The sequence below is a fragment of the Hemitrygon akajei genome, chromosome 16 (genome assembly GCF_048418815.1).
Source record: "Hemitrygon akajei chromosome 16, sHemAka1.3, whole genome shotgun sequence".
Classification (NCBI taxonomy): Eukaryota; Metazoa; Chordata; class Chondrichthyes; order Myliobatiformes; family Dasyatidae; genus Hemitrygon; species Hemitrygon akajei.
Window position 1 is genome coordinate 90,902,906 of NC_133139.1, and position 19,878 is coordinate 90,922,783.

General features: G+C 49.9%; 1 protein-coding gene across 2 annotated transcripts in view; it reads left to right on the plus strand.

Annotated features, from left to right (window-relative positions):
* The first annotated feature begins 3,390 nt into the window (after positions 1-3,390).
* The window catches only part of LOC140740293 (proto-oncogene vav-like), a 199,750-nt gene continuing 183,262 nt past the window's right edge, over positions 3,391-19,878 (plus strand). For both annotated transcript variants that reach the window (XM_073069438.1, XM_073069439.1), the window contains exon 1: positions 3,391-3,772. In XM_073069438.1, coding sequence (XP_072925539.1) covers positions 3,569-3,772 — 204 coding nt within the window. In that variant the 5' untranslated portion in view covers positions 3,391-3,568. The remainder of the gene's footprint in view (positions 3,773-19,878) is intronic.

Sequence of the window (19,878 nt, forward strand, 5' to 3'; positions counted from 1 at the left end):
TTATAGGACTTTAGCCTTCAGGCCCCGATCCCAGAACTCAGAGACCACAGGACATTAACCTTTGGGTCTCGATCCCAGGACTTGCCAATCATGGGACTGTGACCAGGTGACCATTGAAAATCTTCTTTTTGTTAAAGTGCACTTATGTATTCACCTTGATAATGCTAAAATAGCTGCCTGTGCCTGTAAGAGGAAACGGTGACAGCATTTTGCACATGTGGAGCAGAACAAAGAGTTGTCATGTTCTAGAGAGAATGATGCTCGAGTGCTTTTCCCAGGTTGGGTGAGGAAAGATTTTTGCAAGTAAATTGATCAATGCTGGAATAGCGTAGTTGTGCGAATTTTATTATCGGCCTAAAAAGTTAGCCTTTTTAATAATTGAACTACAAGGCAATATATTGTACAGTACAAGTTTATCTTTGTCTGAATTGTTTCATGTCCGAATGTGAATGTAAAGGAGTAATGTGAATGTGTGTATCTCTGTTCACACGAGGAGAGCTCATTTCAGTGGCTAGCCTATATGCGTTTCGAGGTTAAGCACGTGTGTGCCAATGTGAATACTTCAGATGAGATGTATTTATTCATATTTTTGATGTTGTGTAGAAGCTACAGTGTTGGTGGGATTCTAATATTTGTATTTTTTAAAGAATTGACAGTTTGTATATTTTGTTGTAATTATTTTCACTCTGCATACGTAACAAGGGTGTGGTCTGAAATTAAACTGAGATTGTAACAGCGGGAATTTATTTAAAAAATATATTTCATTGTTTTTATTTTGATACCTTCTTTCTGCATTAAAATATCTAAAACGGATAAAGAAAATAAAGACCTGAAAAAAGTATTTGTTGTCCTGCTTGTGTACTTTTCCCCAGGCTACAAAAGGACTTCAACCTTTGGGCGTCGACCACAGGGCTCACCCATTACAGGTCACTACTCTTCAAGCCTCACCCCTAGAACTCGCCAATCATGGACCTTTAACCTTCAGGCCTCCAGCCCAGGACTAGCTAATCATGGGACCTCAACCTTTGGCCCTTGGCCACAGGACTCGCCAGTAACGGTATTTTACCCTTCAGGCCTCAATCCCAGAACTCACTGATCATGGGACTCTAACCTTCACGTCTTGACTGCAGGACTCCCAGATCACAGGACTTTACCCTCCAGGCCTCACTCGACCCCACAACATGTTAACCATGGGACTTTAACTTTCAGATGTCAAATCCAGGACTCACTGATTGTGAGACTTTAACCTTTGGGCCTCAACTCCAAGACTTGCCGATTACGGGACTTTATCCATCAGGGCTGATTCTGTAATTATAATGCTCTTTTCTGCTTTGTGTTTTTTTTCTTTTAACCTTTTTTCTTTTTGTTATTTTTATATACAGATAGTCCAATACTTCATACACACTGTTCTGTAAGATTACCTCTCAGTCTCACAAACTCCAGGGATTAAATTTCTAGTTTACCAAGGTTCCCCTTATAACCCAGGCCCTTGAATTGTGGAAAAATGCTTGTAAATTTTAGGGGCATGCATTCAGTGAGTGGATTTATTTTGTACCAGTGTTGGGATTAGTTGACATTCTTCTGCTCACCACTAGATGGGTGTAGAGTACACATCATGGCAGAGGGATGAGTATTTCCATGGACACAAACAGAAAATGCTGGAAGTACTCAGTAGATCAGGCAGCAACTGCATAACGGGAAACAAAGTCAACGTTTCAGGTCCAGAAACCATCTTTCACTCAGAAACGTTCTGCTTCCTTAACCATGGATGCTGCCGACCAGCTGAGTGTTTTTGAGTTCAGACTCCCCTCAACCATTCAGTTCCTGAGTCTGTGGGCACAACGTGATCAGTATAATACTTTGCACTCGAATGGACTTTGTTTCTTATTTGTTGTAATGTTTATTCTTGTAAAATTGGATATAACTTATGCTTTTTTTGTGAATGTTGCGCATGGGATGCTCTGTGTCTGGGATGCTGCTGGAATTAAGTTTTTCATTGCAACTGTGCAAACAAGTACTGGTGCAGACAACAGCAAACTTGACTTTGACTTTGATGGTTAGAGAATGAGGAAAGGGAAGAGGCCAGCAAAGGGGAGTTCAGAAGGTGGTGAGGTGGTGGTATGGTGGGGTGCGGTTGGGAGGGCAGCATTGTTAAAAGCCCTTGCAGGCTGCTGCCTGCGCACAAACAACACATTTCCTTGCGTGTTTGGATATGCATGTGATATGTGATAACTAAATGAACCTGAACTGTGAAATGTGAACTCTGAATTCAGGTGAGTTTGCCGAGGGTTTGGGCAGTGAAGATGCATGAGAGTTGTTGCCCCATAATAACACAGCACCTCCTGGTCCCACTCACTGGGTGAAAGGTACTCCCAAAGGCCTTATCAGCTCCTTCAGCACCAGGAAGTGGTTACTCCATCACCTTCAAACCCCTTGTATCCGTTTGAAACCAAGTACACAGCCATTGCTGAGTTTGATCATTACCGGGCCTCAGGCAATTGTCGCTAAAGATTGGGAAAACAACCTTGAAGGTTCGATAATCGCGCCGCAGGTGCCGGCATTCCCGGCAATCCTATGTAGGCCGGAACCTGCAGTGGATTGTCAAGGGAGTGCACGTCACCTGAGTTGTTATCTTTTGGGTGAATTATTAAACAAAGTCTCCCACGTGGAATTCAGAACGGGCAGGATGGTCACAGTCATAGAGAGATCCAGTAGAGTAACAGGGTCCTTTAGCCCACTGAGTTGGTACCGGCCATCACCCCCCATTCTCACTACATTTACCTTGACCTAAGTCTTTTGTTCTCCCCACATTCCCATCAATCCTGCAGCAATCCACTCCACTTCGGAATGAGGAAAGAAACTGGAGAAGCCCAAAGTGCCCACAGGAAGGTCACGCAATTTCCACACAACATGGAAGACCATATACAGATCGACCATGGTCTTACTGTATGCCGGAGGATGATCGAAGGTTTTAACCAACTACTCTCTTCCTGCAAAACCAGATTTTCTTCCTTTCTTTCTGCACACACATCTAGTTCCCATGACCTCCTTGGGGCAGAGGCCCCTACTTCAGCAGCAACCTCAGCGGCTGTGCTTTGGCAGGAGCCGAGATTGAGACACAGGGGCACAAGGGGCAGGGAGACATTTTATTGCTAAGACTGTGGGAAGAGGGAAGTACGTGAGAAGGTCTCAGTGAAACAGAAACACACAAAAGTATCAGTAAGGAAAATACAGTTTTCCTCCATGAGCACAAGTTGTTTGCCCAATGCAGTGTGAAATGGAGTGAATCAGGAATCAACTTCATTCATTGCAAAGCCTTCTGGAAGTTGAGGTTCAGGCAGTGATTGCTGACTACAAGTCCCAAAATGCTTTGAGGCAGTGTAAGTGAGATCTTTATTCAAGCATTGGAAGAGGAAGGAACTAGTGGTTTAGCAAGCTGTTGCTCTCTGGAGGAAAGAATTAACAACGGAAATATAATGAGCAGGTGACTGGTGTCTCCGGAGCTTGCTTCAGCTGAATTCTCTCATTCTCCTTTTCTCTTGAACCCACGCACGCATGTTGTTGGGAGATGGAGAATTGGAGACAATGTGCCAACTGGCTGATCGACTGTAAGGTGCTGCCCCCGAATCACCGTGTGACCTGGGAGAACGCTCAAGTTTGTGACCTTGCCTGGGCGCTGAGGGATGGCGTCCTCCTGTGCCAGCTTCTTAACAACCTTCAGCCTCATTCTATCAATCTCAAGGAGATCAACCTCCGACCGCAGATGTCCCAGGTAGGTACCTTCGCCTCAGTTTTACTCTCATTTGGGCTGGTCGGCCTAGGGGTGGGGAATACTCTCCCACATCGCGGAGCATGTTAACACCCTTGGCCAGACCCTACCACAGGCCATGGTATTACTGAGCAGATCCCGTCAGCAGAGTTTGGTCTGTGGATAATAGCAGAGAGAAGGACATTCCACTGGACTATATCATGGTTGATCTGTAAACTTTCTCTGATTTCCTTCCAGAACATTCCTGGTCAACAGTAAAGATAACAATTATGGTTTAGTTTGTAACTCAGAGAGAGTTGTACCTCTGATATTCTCTGGGCAAATTTACATTTCTGCCTTTAACGTTAGAGGCACGTTCCCTTTCTCTGAACTCTCTTGTGAGGAGAAAAATATTTTTAGCCCTCCTTGGGTTCCTCTGAAATACCCCAATTTGGTCCCCTTTCAACATCCAAGTCAGTCCAAATCCTCTCTTGTTTCCTCTGCTTCATTCCTTTCCATACTGCTAAAAATATACAGATGTTCCTGTATCTCTGAGGTACACTAGTTCCGTTCGACACAGCACTAAGAATAAAATATTTGTGTTGGATTGAAGTAAGCTGCAGAGTTGTCAAATTAGTCAGCTCCGTCATGGATACTAGCCTCTGTAGTATCCAAGATACCTTCGAGGAGCGGTGCCTCAAAAAGGCAGCGTCCATCATTATGGACCTCCATCACCGAGGACATGCCCTCTTCTCATTGTTACTATCAGGAAGGAGGTACAGAAGCCTGAAGACACACACTCAGTGATTCAGAACAGCTTCTTCCCCTCTAAGTGGACATTGGTCCCATGAGCAGTACCTCACTTTTTTTTAATTTCTGTTTTTGCACTACTTTTTAATATAACTGTTTATTATACATATTCTCACTGCAATTCAGTTTATTTTTCTATATTTATCATGTTTTGCATTGTACTGCCGCTGCAAAGTGAACAAATCCCATGTCACAACGCCGGTGATATTAAACCTGATTCCGATTCTGAATCCATAAGGACAGTAGATTTCCCCGCTACTCAAAAGAACTGGGGCGGTACAGTACCATAGCGGTTAGCATAACACTATCGGACCGGCGACCTGGGTTCAATTCCTGCCGCCGTTAACTGTAAGGAATTTGTACATTCTCCCCGTGATCTTGTGGATTTCCTCCAGGTGATCCCGTTTCCTCCCACTGTCCAAAGACGTACCTGTTGGTAGGTTAATTGATCATTGTAAATTGTCCTGTGTTTAGGCTAAGAACATAAGAAATAGGAGGAGGAGTAGGCCTTTTGGCCCGTCGAGCCTGCTCCGCCATTCAGTAAGATTATGGTTAATCAGGTGATGGATTCATCTCCACCTACCTGCCTTTTCCCCATAACCCTTAATTCCCCTACTATGCAAAAAGGCTAGGTTTAAATCAGGGGTTTCTGGGCAGTATGGATCAAAGGGCCGGAAGGGGCTATTCTCTGCTGTGTCTCATTAAAATAAAATTAAAATTAAACTGCCTTGCTTCATATGATAAGGGTCACCATTCAGGCTCTCAAGTCTCTGCCAGGTCTCTGAGCAATCCCATCAATCCTATACCCTGGAACCTACCCTGTCTCACTGTTCACTCACCAACACCAGGGACAGCTTAGAGAAACTCCTGAAACTATTAACCACAACAGTTCTGGGAAGTGAGAAGAACTGGGTGGGGGAGCATGTGAAGTCAAAGGGAGAACGTGCATACTCATATGGACAGCACCCTAGGCCGGGATCGAACTAGGGGTCACAGCAGCTGTGAGGTGTCGGCCTGCCCTGCTGCACTGCCCAGCGAAGTCCACAGTCTCGGGAAATAGGACCACCACAGGACTGAGATGAGGAGATGTTTCTTACTTGTGAATCCACCTCCGAGGCTTCTTCATTGCATGTTTCTGACTGGGATCAGTGTGGGATTTGGGTCTTGTAGGAGTAGATAATATTGGGATAGGATGTGGATGTGGATGGGGCAGGGACAGCTGTGATGCTGCTTGGAATGAGGGGTCGGCAGGCCAATTCTCTGTTTTCCATTGGTGCCAAAAGCAGCTGGGATTATATTACTGAATGTAAAGTCCTCATGGACATCGGGATTGCTGACATGGGACAGGATTTAAAGGAGGTTCACAAAAATTATTGGGCGGCTTGTCATATGCAGAGCGTTTGATGGCTCTGGGCCTGTATTTACTAGAATTCAGAAGAATGAGGGGTGACCTCATTGATTTCTATCGAATGGTGAAAGGCCTCAAAAGAGTGGAGATGGAGAGGATGTTTCCTATGGTGGGAGAGTCTAAGACCAGAGGACACAGCCTTAGAATGGAGGGGTGTCCTATTAGAACAGAGATGAGGAGGAATTTCTTTAGCCAGAGCGTGGTGAATCTGTGAAATTTGTTGCCACATGTGGCTGTGGAAGTCAAGCTTTTATACTTATTTAAGGCAGAGGTTGACAGATTCTTGACTGGCCGGGGTAGGAATACAGGGAGAAGGCACAAGATTGGGACTGAGAGGAAAAATGGATCAGACTCAGTGAGCCAAATGGCCTAATTCTGCTCCTATGTCTATAGTCTTATGGTCTTACGGATTAGGAAAAGTTCAGAGGGATATGAGGCCAGTGCAGGCAATGAAATGCACATTCATGAGGTAATGTTGCAGCTCTACGAAGCCTGCTTAGACCACACTTAGAGTATTGAGTTCAGTTCTTGTTTCCTCATTATAGGAGGGATGTGGAAGCTTTAGAGAGGGTACCGAGGAAATTTACCAGGACGCTGCCTGGACTGGAGAGCGCATCTTATGAGGAGAGGCTGAGCGAGCCAAGGCTTTTTTCTTTGAATGAGGGAGGATGAGAGGTGACACGAGAGGTGTATATGATTATCAGCAGCACAGGTAGAGTGGGCAGCCAGCACATTTCCATCAGGGAGGCAATGGCTAATAATAGAGAACACGTTTTAAAGGTGTTAGGAGGAGAGTATAGAGGAGATGTTAAAGTTATTGTTTGTCACACAGAGAGTTGTAAATGCCTGGGAGGCTCTGTCAAGGGTGGTGGCACTGTCAGATGCATCAGAGACTCATGAGAAAGGCACATGGGTGTATGAAAAATGAGGTTAAACTAATCATGGAGTAGACTCAAAGGTTTTGTGGTGAACAGCCCGGCCTGTGCTGTACTGTTCTACGGTTTAAATAGGACTGGCTTTGTTCAGCTATGGAAGCTAGGATTGGCTATGTTCTACGGTTTAAATAGGACTGGCTTTGTTCAGCTATGGAAGCTAGGATTGGCTATGTTCTACGGTTTAAATAGGACTGGCTTTGTTCAGCTATGGAAGCTAGGATCGGCTATGTTCTACGGTTTAAATAGGACTGGCTTTGTTCAGCTATGGAAGCTAGGATCGGCTATGTTCTACGGTTTAAATAGTTTAGATGGAGGAGGAGGCGTGAGGGACCTGTTTCTTTGCCTTAGGACTCCATGACTGCCTGGACTGGTTGTAACGTGTGCTGGCTGCAGCTTTGCTCCCCGGCTGCCAAGGCGTTGGCTCTTTGATTCCCTCCCCAAATCCCTTCCTCCTACCTCTCTCATCTTGCAGTTCCTTGTCACTGCCCTGGATTCTCCTCCAGTGAAGTCCATAGAGGCACCTCCAGCTGACACGAGGGAACTAACACCAATCATCGTCATTTTACTCAATTGAAGGATACCCTTACTGTCTCATGACTATCCAGGCTTCTGCCCAATGGGAGCTGTGAGATGAAATGGCCACAGAGGTACTTGCTGAATGACCTGAATTGATGAAGTGATCTGTTTAGATGGCAAAACAGCCTTTTGCTGTATCTCAGGGCATGTGACAATGATAAACCAATTTACTAACAGTGGAGGATTAATGGAGTCTGTTCTACTTGAGCAGGGACCATCCAAGTGTAATAACGAATGGGAGATCAGGACATTAGCAAGGTGTGTGAATGATATTGATGCTATACATGGAAGTTCCTTTACAACAGAATTTCTCAAGGCAGAAAGCATTGAATCTGTGGAGCTGTGGAGGTCAAGTCATTGGGTGTATTTCAAGGATAGGTTAATAGACTCCAGATTAGTAAGGGCATCAGAGGTTACTGGGAGAAGGCAGGAGAATTGGGTTGAGAGGGACAATAAATGAGCTATGATGGAATGGCAGAGCAGACTTGATGGGCTGAATGGCCTAATACTGCTCCAATGTTTTATGATCTGATGGTCTGGTGTATAATGATGAGAGGCATTGATCGTGTGGATAATCAGAGGCTTTTCCCCAGGGCTGAAATGGCTAGCACGAGAGGGCACAGTTTTAAGGTGCTTGGAAGTAGGTACAGAGGAGATGTCAGGGGTAAGTTTTTTACACAGAGAGTGGTGAATGTGTGGAATGGGCTGTCGGCGACAGTGGTGGAGGCAGATACAATAGGGTCTTTTAAGAGACTCTTGGACAGATACAAGGAGGTCAGAAAAAAAGAGGGCTATGGGTAACCCTAGGTAATTTCTCAGGTAAGGACGTGTTCGGCACAGCTTTGTGGGCTGAAGGGCCTGTATTGTGCTGTAGGTTTTCTATGTTTCTATATCTGTGAATTTCCATGAAACCCAGAAACAGTCCAGGAACGAGCAGGAACAGGAGCAGACTGTTGTGTATTTAATATTTCAGTTATATTTGAGTAATCTTGTAAATATATTGTTTGATTATGCATTCTTGTTTGTTTAAATAACTTATTACGGGTTATATGCATGAATATGTGAATTACGTATGTCGTCGTGCCACCACATGATATCTGCACACCTCGCTTAAAGTAAACACAAAGTTAGACCCACATTTCAGTCTCCCGTGTCCTCCTTTGAATTGGTTTAATGTTTTGAAGTTACAAGATGTAGGAGAGGCTCACTGAGCTACCCTCTGGAGGGGGGAGTACTGACTGAGTGGCACAATTACTGGGCTCAATTCACACCACGGCCCATAAGGGGGTTGTTCATTCTCCCCGTGACCATGTGGGCTTCACTCCGGATGCCCCAGTCTCCTCTGGCATTCGGGTTAGTAGTATGATTGGTCACATGGGCGGTACTGGCTCATTGGGCCAGAGGGGCCTGGTGCCATGCTGTCTCTCTAAAGTAAAATTAGAAAGAATGTTTGATTTTCTGAGCATTCCTCGCGATATGTTAAACAAGCTTGGGGACATGGTGCACGGTGGCACAGCTCGGAGAGACGACGCCTCACAGTTCCACGTTCAGTCTGATCTCTGGTGCTGTTTGCATGGAGATTGCTCATTTCTCTCTGACCACATGGGTTTCCTCCAGGTGCTCTGGTTTCCGTCCACATCCCAAAGCACACGGTTACGTGTCTGTCATGCACAACTGAGTGTCAGAATCTGGAGGGGCTCAGGAAACAGGAAGAATAAACTGGATGAGGGTAGGAATACTGTAAAGATTGATCGGAGGATAGTGTAGACTCTGTAGGCCTGTTTCCAGGCTGTAGTGTATCCCTCTGAAGAACAATCATTCTCCTGTCAAAACAGTAGATTGAATCATTTACAAACCAGTTCTGAAACAGAACTGTCTGTCACTTTCAAACAAGGATACAAATTGCGGTGATAGAAGGCCAAGTATCACAGTGGAACAGGGCCGTGTATCACAGTGAAACAGGGCCGTATATCACAGTGGACCAGGGCCGTGTATCACAGTGAAACAGGGCCGTGTATCACAGGGACCAGGGCCATGTATCACAGGGACCAGGGCCGTGTATCACAGTGGACCAGGGCCGTTTACACAGTGCAACAGGGCCGTGTATCACAGTGAAACAGGGCCGTGTATCACAGTGGACTAGGGCCGTGTATCACAGTGAAACAGGGCCGTGTATCACAGTGAAACAGGGCCGTGTATCACAGTGGACCAGGGCCATGTATCACAGGGACCAGGGCCGTGTATCACAGTGGACCAGGGCCGTTTACACAGTGCAACAGGGCCGTGTATCACAGTGAAACAGGGTCGTGTATCGCAGTGGAACAGGACCGTGTATCGCAGTGAAACAGGGCCGTGTATCGCAGTGAAACAGGGCCGTGTATCGCAGTGAAACAGGGCCGTGTATCGCTGTGGAACAGGAGCGTGTATCGCAGTGAAACAGGGCCGTGTATCACAGTGGACCAGGGCCGTGTATCACAGTGGAACAGGGCCGTGTATCGCAGTGGACCAGGGCCGTGTATCGCAGTGAAACAGGGCCGTGTATCGCAGTGGAACAGGGCCGTGTATCGCAGTGAAACAGGGCCGTGTATCGCAGTGAAACAGGGCCGTGTATTGCAGTGAAACAGGACCGTGTATCGCTGTGAAACAGGGCCGTGTATCGCAGTGGAACAGGGCCGTGTATCGCAGTGGACCAGGGCCGTGTACACAGTGCAACAGGGCCATGTATCACAGTGGATCAGGGCCGTGTATCGCCGTTGACCAGGGCCGTGTATCACAGTGAAACAGGGCCGTCCATCACAGTGGAACAGGACCGTGTATCACAGTGGACCAGGGCCGTGTACACAGTGCAACAGGGCCGTGTATCACAGTGGAACAGGGCCGTGTATCACAGTGAAACAGGGCCGTGTATCGCAGTGAAACAGGGCCGTGTACACAGTGCAACAGGGCCGTGTATCGCAGTGAAACAGAGCCGTGTATCACAGTGGAACAGGACTGTGGAGTAGAGTGGATTATGGCTATTTATCACATTAATCCAGAAGCACAATGTATTGCATTTGTGGGATGCACCGTAATAAAACACATAGCCATGTATCAGATTATACAATGGAAATATATTACATTAACAACATCACTAAAAAACACAGGGCAGTGTATTGCATTAAAACAGGGGAGATAGAAGTAATTAATGGCTGCGGTCCTGTGTTCATTGGAATTTAGAAGATTGAACCGATTGATGTGGTCTGGGTGCTTCAGTGAAGATCGGCTCAGCAGTGTGCTAGCGGCATGGCATTGAACGAAACTGATTTCTCCTGGACTAATCCTAACCTCTCTATCCTCTGCTCTATTCCTAACCTCCCCATCCTCTGCACTAATCCTAACCTCCCCATCCTCTGCACTAATCCTAACCTCCCCATCCTCTGCTCTAATCCTAACCTCCCCATCCTCTGCACTAATCCTAACCTCCCCATCCTCTGCTCTAATCCTAACCTCCCCATCCTCTGCACTAATCCTAACCTCCCCATCCTCTGCACTAATCCTAACCTCCCCATCCTCTGCTCTAATCCTAACCTCCCCATCCTCTGCACTAATCCTAACCTCCCCATCCTCTGCACTAATCCTAACCTCCCCATCCTCTGCACTAATCCTAACCTCCCCATCCTCTGCACTAATCCTAACCTCCCCATCCTCTGCACTAATCCTAACCTCCCCATCCTCTGCTCTAATCCTAACCTCCCCATCCTCTGCACTAATCCTAACCTCCCCATCCTCTGCTCTAATCCTAACCTCCCCATCCTCTGCACTAATGCTAAACTCATTGTCCTCTGCGCTAATCCTAAACTGACCATTAAACCCACAGATAAAGTGGGGGGGGGGGTGCTGTAGTAGAATGGCAGACTGACCTCTACCTTGCTGAGGCCAGGCAACACCTGCCAGGCACCGCCTCTTACTTCCCCCTCAAGCAGGATCCTACTGAGGCGATTGACTCCCACACCATCACTGACCTTATTAACTCTGGGGATCTCCCATCCACTGCAATCAACCTCAAAGTTCCCTCACCCTGCACCTGCAATTTATACCCCCTGCCTAAGGCCTGCAAACCTGCCTGTCCAGGTAGACCCATTCTTTCTGCTTGTTCCTGCCCCACATAACTCCTAATCTGCATTCCTCCATGGTTCAGTCCTTCTTACCTATATCCGTGACACTTCACATGCTCTTAATCTTTTCAATGATTTCAAGTTCCCTGGCCCCCATGATCTTATTTTCACCATGGATGGCCAGTCCCTAGAGACCTCTATCCCCCACCAGAAAGGTCTCAAAGCTCTCCATTCCTTCCTGGAAACCAAACCCAACCAGTTCCCCTCCACCACCACTCTCCTCCGTCTGGCGAACATCCTCACTCTGTATAATTTCTCCTTTGGCTCCTCCCATTTCCTTCAAACAGAAGGTGCAGCCACGGGCACTGGCATGGGTCCCCGCTATGCCTGCCTGTTGGTTGGTTACATGGAAGCCTACACTAGCATCACTCCCCAACTTTTCCTGCTCTACATCGGAGATGCTTCCCACATCCACACAGAGCTTGTTGACTTCATCAACTTTGCCTCCAACTTCCACCCTGCCCTCAAATTTACCTAATTCATTTCTGGCACCCCATCCCTTTTCTCAATCTCTCTGTCTTTGTCTCTGGAGACAACTTAACCATTGATGTCACAGCTGCCTGGACAATACCTTTTCCCTTTTCACATGTGCAACTCTCGGTTCAACTAGCGGCTTAATATAGGGGCTGATCGCCCCCGCCCGGCCAAACTCCAGAGATCTCGTTTGAGTGGATGCTTCGTGATGTGTCCCCTGTTACAAATCAGTACCCTGAAATTACAAACAGTACACAATATGTGATTAAATGACTGAGCTTTATCATTCTTACTTTGACTATATGGTTAGTAAAGAAAATGAGAAAAAGAAAAAGGGCCCAATCTCATGAAACAGTCTAATGCGTAATGTTGGAGCTCACTGATAAGGCCGTTCGACCTCCTCCGATCGTCACTGACCTTCGGACCCTTACTGCCAGTCCACTCCATCCAGCGGTCTACCAACTGTCTCCATTCGCGTCTTCTCTCCTCATCTCTCCCCGGCTGCCAGACACAAAAAAGAACAACATTCTGCTCATTGGCTATCATGCTCTGTTATCTCTAGTCATAACCCAAACATTGCTGCCACAGAGAAACCATTACCTCAGCAGTGGAACATTACAGAGAAGCCATTACTTTAGCAGTGAAACTTTACAGCACATTACACTTGTAAAAATGCTATCCCTTTCTCTCAATTTCTCCGTCTCTGCCAAATCTGCTCTCAGGACGAGACTTTTCATTCCAGAATGGAGATGTCCTCCTTCTTCATAGAAAGGGGCTTCCTTTCCTCTACCATTAATGCTGCCCTCAACTGCATCTCTTCCATTTTGTGCACATCTACCCTCACCTTATACACCCGCCACCCCACGAGGGATAGGGTTCCTCTTGTCCTCATCTACCACCCCACCAGCCTCTGTGTCCAGCGCATATTTCTCTCTAACTTCTGCCATCTTCAACGGGATCCCACCACCAAGCATATCTCTCCCAACCCCCCACTTTCTGTGGGAATCTCTACCAACATGATTCCCTTGTCCTTTAGTCCCTTCCCACTGATCTCCCTCCTGGCACTTATCCTTGCAAGATGAACAAGTGCTACACATGCCCCTACAATTCCTCCCTCACTACCATTCAGGACACCAAACAGTCCTTCCAGAAGAGACAACAATTCATCTGTGAGTCTGTTGGGGACATACACTGTGCTCAGTGCTCCCAGTGTGGCCTCCTGTACATTGTTGAGACCCAATGGGGCTGCTTTGCCAAGTACCTACGCTCCATCCACCAGAAAAAACAGGATCTCCCAGTGGCCACCCATTTGAATTTCACTTCCCATTCCCATTCTGACGTGTCAGTCCATGAAAAAGCCACACTCAGGTTGGAGGGGCAACAGCTTATATTCCCTCTGGGTAGCCTCCAACCTGATGGCACGAACATCATAGAAACATGGAAAACCTACAGCACAATACAGGCCCTTCAGCTCACAAAGTTGTGCCGAACAAGTCCCTACCTTCGAAATTACTAGGGCTACCTATAGCCCTCTATTTTTCTAAACTCCATGTACCTGTCCAAAAGTCTCTTAAAAGACCCTATCATATCTGCCTCCACCACTGTTGCCGGCAGCCCATTCCATGCACTCACCGCTCCCTGAGTAAAAAACTTACCCCTGACATCTCCTCTGTACCTACTCCCCAGCACTCTCAACCTGTGCGTCCTCTTGTGGCAACCATTTCAGCCCTGGGAAAAAGCCTCTGACTATCCACGCGATCAATACCTCTCATCATCTTGTACACCTCTATCAGGTCACCGCTCATCCTCCTTCGCTCCAAGGAGAAAAAACAGAATTCACTCAACCTGTTTTCATAAAGCCTGCTCCCTCAATCCGGCAACGTCCTTGTAATTCTCCTCTGCACCCTTTCTATGGTTTCCACATCAACTTCTTGAACTTTCAGTAATGCCCCCCTTCACCATTCCCCATCCCCATTTCCCTCTCTCATCTTATCTTCTTACCTGCCAGTCCCCTCCCTCTGGTGCTTCTTTCCCTTTTCTTCTCCCATGGTCTTCAGTCCTCCATTAGATTCCTGCTTTGATGTTTGATATTTGATGTGTTGTCCGCTTGCATTTTGCTGTTTGTGCAATTTGTTCTTTTTTTTGTACATTGTGTGTTTGATGTTTTCTTGAACAAGTTCCATGGTGTTTCTAAGGGTGGATGAATCTCAGATTTGTGTTATGTATACATAATTGATAATAAATGTACTTTGAATCTTTGAATGAAGGAGAATCCCGTTGAGACCTAGCGAATATTGAAAAGCCTGCATAGAGTGGATGTGGAGAGAATGTTTCATATAATGGAAGAGTCTAGAATTAAAGACACAGCCTCAGAATAGAAGTATGCCTCTGCAGACAGAGATGAGGAGGAATTTCTTTAGCCAGAGCGCGGTGAGTCTGTGGAATCCATTGTCACAGATGGCTGTGGAGGCCGAGTCACTGGGTACAATTAAAGCAGAGGTTAGCAGGTTCCTGATTGGCAAGGGCATTGTAGATTACGAGGAGAAGGCAGAAGGATGGAATAATAATCAGACAGGATAGAATGGCAGAGCAGGCTAGATGGGCTGAATGGTCTAATTCTGCTTCTCTGTCTAGTGGCCTTGGGCATTGCAGTAAAATGCAGAGCAATATTTTGTATTATAACAGGACAATATAATGTATTTAAACACAAAGTAATACTTCAGACTAAATGTAGAACACTAAAAGAATGAACAAACTGAAACACTGACAATACAACAGAGCGTTGCACAGGGGAGTTTAACACATTAAAGCAAGCCACTATTTCACAGAAATACAGGGCAATGTATTGTACTGAAATTATACAATGAAAGCACAAAACAACGCAGGACTAATGTTGCTCAAAGGTTCACTCAACGTGTACAGTATAAAACCTGAAATTCTTTCTCTTCACCCACATCCACAAAATGAAGAGACCCCACAGAATGAATGATAGGAACATGAAAGCCCCAAAGCCCCCCTCCACCCTCCCTTTGCACAAAATCTGCAGAAGCATTGAGTCCCACCTGCTCTAGGAGAGGCACCGACACACCCCCCCCCCCCCACCACCAGTGTGTGTGCAACAGCAGAAACCCCGACACCCCCCCACCAGCAGTGTGTGTGCAACAGCAGAAACCCCGACACCCTCCCCACCACCAGCAGCGTGTGTGCAACAGCAGAAACCCCGACACCTCCCCACCACCAGCAGCGTGTGTGCAACAGCAGAAACCCCGACACCTCCCCACCACCAGCAGCGTGTGTGCAACAGCAGAAACCCCGACAACCTCCCCACCAGCAGCGTCTGTGCAACAGCAGAAACCCCAACACCCCCCACCACCAGCGTGTGTGCAACAGCAGAAACCCCGACAACCCCCCCACCAGCAGCGTCTGTGCAACAGCAGAAACCCCAACACCCCCCCACCAGCAGCGTGTGTGCAACAGCAGAAACCCCGACACCTCCCCACCAGCAGTGTGTGTGCAACAGCAGAAACCCCAACACCCCCCACCACCAGCAGCGTGTGTGCAACAGCAGAAACCCCGACACCCCCCCACCAGCAGTGTGTGTGCAACAGCAGAAACCCCGACACCTCCCCACCACCAGCAGCGTGTGTGCAACAGCAGAAACCCCAACACCCTCCCACCAGTGTGTGTGCAACAGCAGAAACCCTGACACCCCCCACCAGCAGCGTGTGTGCAACAGCAGAAACCCCGACACCCCCCCACCAGCAGTGTGTGTGCAACAGCAGAAACCCCAACACCCCCCCACCACCAGCAGTGTGTGTGCAACAGCAGAAACCCCGACACCTCCCCACAAGCAGCGTCTGTGCAACAGCAGAAACCCCAACAACCCCCACCAGCAGCGTGTGTGCAACAGCAGAAACCCCGACACCCCCCCACCACCAGCGTGTGTGCAACAGCAGAAACCCTGACACCCCCCCAAAAGCAGTGTGTGTGCAACAGCAGAAACCCCAACACCCCCCCACCAGCAGTGTGTGTGCAACAGCAGAAATCCCAACACCCCACCACCAGCGTGTGTGCAACAGCAGAAACCCCGACACCCCCCAACCAGCAGCGTGTGTGCAACAGCAGAAACCCCGACACCCCCCCACCAGTGTGTGTGCAACAGCAGAAACCCCGACACCCCCCCACCAGCAGTGTGTGTGCAACAGCAGAAACCCCGACACCCCCCACCACCAGCGTGTGTGCAACAGCAGAAACCCCGACACCCCCCCCACCAGTGTGTGTGCAACAGCAGAAACCCCGACACCCCCCCACCAGCAGTGTGTGTGCAACAGCAGAAACCCCAACACCCCCCCACCAGCAGCGTGTGTGCAACAGCAGAAACCCCGACACCCCCCACCACCAGCGTGTGTGCAACAGCAGAAACCCCGACACCCCCCCACCAGTGTGTGTGCAACAGCAGAAACGCCGACACCCCCCCCACCAGCAGTGTGTGTGCAACAGCAGAAACCCCAACACCCCCCCCACCAGTGTGTGTGCAACAGCAGAAACCCCGACACCTCCCCACCAGCAGTGTGTGTGCAACAGCAGAAACCCCAACACCCCCCCACCAGCAGTGTGTGTGCAACAGCAGAAACCCCGACACCTCCCCACCAGCAGTGTGTGTGCAACAGCAGAAACCCCAACACCCCCCCACCACCAGTGTGTGTGCAACAGCAGAAACCCCAACACCCCCCCCACCAGTGTGTGTGCAACAGCAGAAACCCCGACACCCCCCCACCACCAGTGTGTGTGCAACAGCAGAAACCCCAACACCCCCCCCACCAGTGTGTGTGCAACAGCAGAAACCCCAACACCCCCCCACCAGCAGTGTGTGTGCAACAGCAGAAACCCCAACACCCCCCCACCACCAGTGTGTGTGCAACAGCAGAAACCCCAACACCCCCCACCACCAGTGTGTGTGCAACAGCAGAAACCCCGACACCTCCCCACCAGCAGTGTGTGTGCAACAGCAGAAACCCCAACACCCCCCCACCACCAGTGTGTGTGCAACAGCAGAAACCCCAACACCCCCCCCAACAGTGTATGTGCAACAGCAGAAACCCCGACACCCCCCCACCACCAGTGTGTGTGCAACAGCAGAAACCCCAACACCCTCCCCACCAGTGTGTGTGCAACAGCAGAAACCCCAACACCCTCCCACCACCAGTGTGTGTGCAACAGCAGAAACCCCAACACCCCACCACCAGCAGCGTGTGTGCAACAGCAGAAACCCCGACACCCCCCCACCACCAGTGTGTGTGCAACAGCAGAAACCCCAACACCCCCCCCCACCAGTGTGTGTGCAACAGCAGAAACCCCAACACCCTCCCACCACCAGTGTGTGTGCAACAGCAGAAACCCCAACACCCCACCACCAGCAGCGTGTGTGCAACAGCAGAAACCCCGACACCCCCCACCACCACCAGAGTGTGTGCAACAGCAGAAACCCCAACACCCTCCCACCACCAGCAGCGTGTGTGCAACAGCAGAAACCCCAACACCCCCCACCACCAGCGTGTGTGCAACAGCAGAAACCCCGACACCCCCCACCACCACCAGTGTGTGTGCAACAGCAGAAACCCCAACACCCCACCACCAGCAGCGTGTGTGCAACAGCAGAAACCCCAACACCCCCCACCACCACCAGTGTGTGTGCAACAGCAGAAACCCCGACACCCCCCCCACCAGTGTGTGTGCAAAGGCAGAAACCCCAACACCCCACCACCAGCAGCGTGTGTGCAACAGCAGAAACCCCGACACCCCCCACCACCAGCAGCGTGTGTGCAACAGCAGAAACCCCGACACCCCCCACCACCACCAGTGTGTGTGCAACAGCAGAAACCCCAACACCCCACCACCAGCAGCGTGTGTGCAACAGCAGAAACCCCAACACCCTCCCACCACCAGCAGCGTGTGTGCAACAGCAGAAACCCCGACACCCCCCACCACCAGCGTGTGTGCAACAGCAGAAACCCCGACACCCCCCACCACCAGCGTGTGTGCAACAGCAGAAACCCCAACACCCCACCACCAGCAGTGTGTGTGCAACAGCAGAAACCCCAACACCCCACCACCAGCAGCGTGTGTGCAACAGCAGAAACCCCGACACCCCCCACCACCAGCGTGTGTGCAACAGCAGAAACCCCGACACCCCCCACCACCAGCGTGTGTGCAACAGCAGAAACCCCAACACCCCACCACCAGCAGCGTGTGTGCAACAGCAGAAACCCCAACACCCCCCACCACCAGCGTGTGTGCAACAGCAGAAACCCCAACACCACCCCACCACCAGCAGCGTGTGTGCAACAGCAGAAACCCCAACACCCCACCACCACCAGTGTGTGTGCAACAGCAGAAACCCCGACACCTCCCCACAAGCAGCGTGTGTGCAACAGCAGAAACCCCAACACCCCACCACCAGCAGCGTGTGTGCAACAGCAGAAACCCCGACACCTCCCCACCACCAGCAGCGTGTGTGCAACAGCAGAAACCCCAACACCCCCCACCACCAGCGTGTGTGCAACGGCAGAAACCCCAACACCCCCCCACCAGCAGTGTGTGTGCAACAGCAGAAACCCCAACACCTCCCCACCACCAGCAGCGTCTGTGCAACAGCAGAAACCCCAACACCCTCCCACCACCAGCGTGTGTGCAACAGCAGAAACCCCAACACCCCCCACCACCAGCGTGTGTGCAACAGCAGAAACCCCAACACCCCCCACCACCAGCGTGTGTGCAACAGCAGAAACCCCAACACCCCCCCCATCAGCGTGTGTGCAACAGCAGAAACCCCAACACCCCCCACCACCAGCGTGTGTGCAACAGCAGAAACCCCAACACCCCACCACCAGCAGTGTGTGTGCAACAGCAGAAACCCCAACACCCCCCACCACCAGCGTGTGTGCAACAGCAGAAACCCCAACACCCCACCACCAGCAGTGTGTGTGCAACAGCAGAAACCCCAACACCCCCCCACCACCAGCAGCGTGTGTGCAACAGCAGAAACCCCAACACCCCCCACCACCAGCGTGTGTGCAACAGCAGAAACCCCAACACCCCCCCACCACCAGTGTGTGTGCAACAGCAGAAACCCCAACACCCCACCACCAGCGTGTGTGCAACAGCAGAAACCCCGACACCCCCCCACCAGTGTGTGTGCAACAGCAGAAACCCCAACACCCCCCCACCAGCAGTGTGTGTGCAACAGCAGAAACCCCGACACCCCCCATCAGCAGTGTGTGTGCAACAGCAGAAACCCCGACACCCCCCCACCAGTGTGTGTGCAACAGCAGAAACCCCGACACCCCCCCACCACCAGTGTGTGTGCAACAGCAGAAACCCCAACACCCCCCCCACCAGTGTGTGTGCAACAGCAGAAACCCCAACACCCCCCCACCAGCAGTGTGTGTGCAACAGCAGAAACCCCAACACCCCCCCACCACCAGTGTGTGTGCAACAGCAGAAACCCCAACACCCCCCACCACCACCAGTGTGTGTGCAACAGCAGAAACCCCGACACCTCCCCACCAGCAGTGTGTGTGCAACAGCAGAAACCCCAACACCCCCCCACCACCAGTGTGTGTGCAACAGCAGAAACCCCAACACCCCCCCCAACAGTGTATGTGCAACAGCAGAAACCCCGACACCCCCCCACCACCAGTGTGTGTGCAACAGCAGAAACCCCAACACCCCCCCCCACCAGTGTGTGTGCAACAGCAGAAACCCCAACACCCT